Here is a 918-nt window from a genome sequence, read left to right as displayed (position 1 = left end):
TTACAGAAAAATTTGTATACATATGTATGCTATATAAATTGTTTTCCTGAATTGTGGCCCAGGTTTCACTAGGCACCATTTAAAATAGCTGATGTGGGAAAACACATTATTCTGCGTACTGGAAATACATGAATGATAGATTTTACATCTCCATGACCACAGTAGATTTTGGGGCATAGGATTAATTAATAAATAATACAAGCACATGCAATAATTTTAAAGTAGTTTAGAACAGGACTCCTGGTGAAAAGTGGCATTTCCCAGCTCATTTCACAAGCCTGAACTTTCTTTGTGTCTTAAAGTATAAAATTGCTCTTCTTTTTCATTTCTTCAAGTTCACACACCCTGTGAAGATAACAATGGTGGCTGTTCCCATTTGTGCCTCTTGTCTCCACAAGACCCTTTTTACAGCTGCAACTGTCCCACCGGAGTCCAGCTGGAAGAAGACGGCAGGACCTGCAAAGCAGGTAAAAGTCAAATGGAGTGTTGCTTGGACAGTGTACAATGTTGCTTGAACGAATATGTGCAAAAAAGAGAGAGAGTTTTGGACTCCTCAGTTTTTGTCTGTATAAAAGATTCAGCAGTAGCATCTGTGTACGCTTTTCTTGCCAGTCTGGTCCCTCTCGCCACAGGCAAATCACTCTCCAAATTGGGAATGGGGAGCAGAGGGCTTTTTGTGTGAATTAAATTGTTGTATTTATTTATTTATTTATTTATTTATTTATTTATTTATTTATTATTCACATTTCTATCCCGCCCTCCCCGGAGGCTCAGGGCGGCTTACAGGGCGTATCGCCAGATAAAACAGTAAAACAATACCAAATAGTAAAATACATCACCATTAAACCAATTTTGGTGCTCCTCTCAGTCAATTTCCAAATTCCAAATTACACTTTCTAAAAGCAAGATGGCCACCCC

The 918-nt window shown here is 38.6% G+C and overlaps 1 protein-coding gene across 1 annotated transcript in view; it reads left to right on the top strand.

The window, feature by feature from the left end:
- Window positions 1-335: 335 nt before the first annotated feature.
- LRP5 (LDL receptor related protein 5) overlaps window positions 336-918 on the top strand; it is a gene marked incomplete at its 5' end in the record, with an annotated part of 120917 nt that continues 120334 nt past the window's right edge. Inside the window, one exon of the mRNA XM_015406923.1 lies at window positions 336-467. Within this exon, the coding sequence (XP_015262409.1) occupies window positions 336-467 (132 nt within the window). The remainder of the gene's footprint in view (window positions 468-918) is intronic.

Source organism: Gekko japonicus, unplaced genomic scaffold, assembly GCF_001447785.1.
Source record: "Gekko japonicus isolate JY-2015 unplaced genomic scaffold, Gekko_japonicus_V1.1 scaffold1331, whole genome shotgun sequence".
Classification (NCBI taxonomy): domain Eukaryota; kingdom Metazoa; phylum Chordata; class Lepidosauria; order Squamata; family Gekkonidae; genus Gekko; species Gekko japonicus.
The sequence above is the reverse complement of the archived record's forward strand: the minus strand, read 5'-3'. Positions and strand labels throughout refer to the sequence as shown.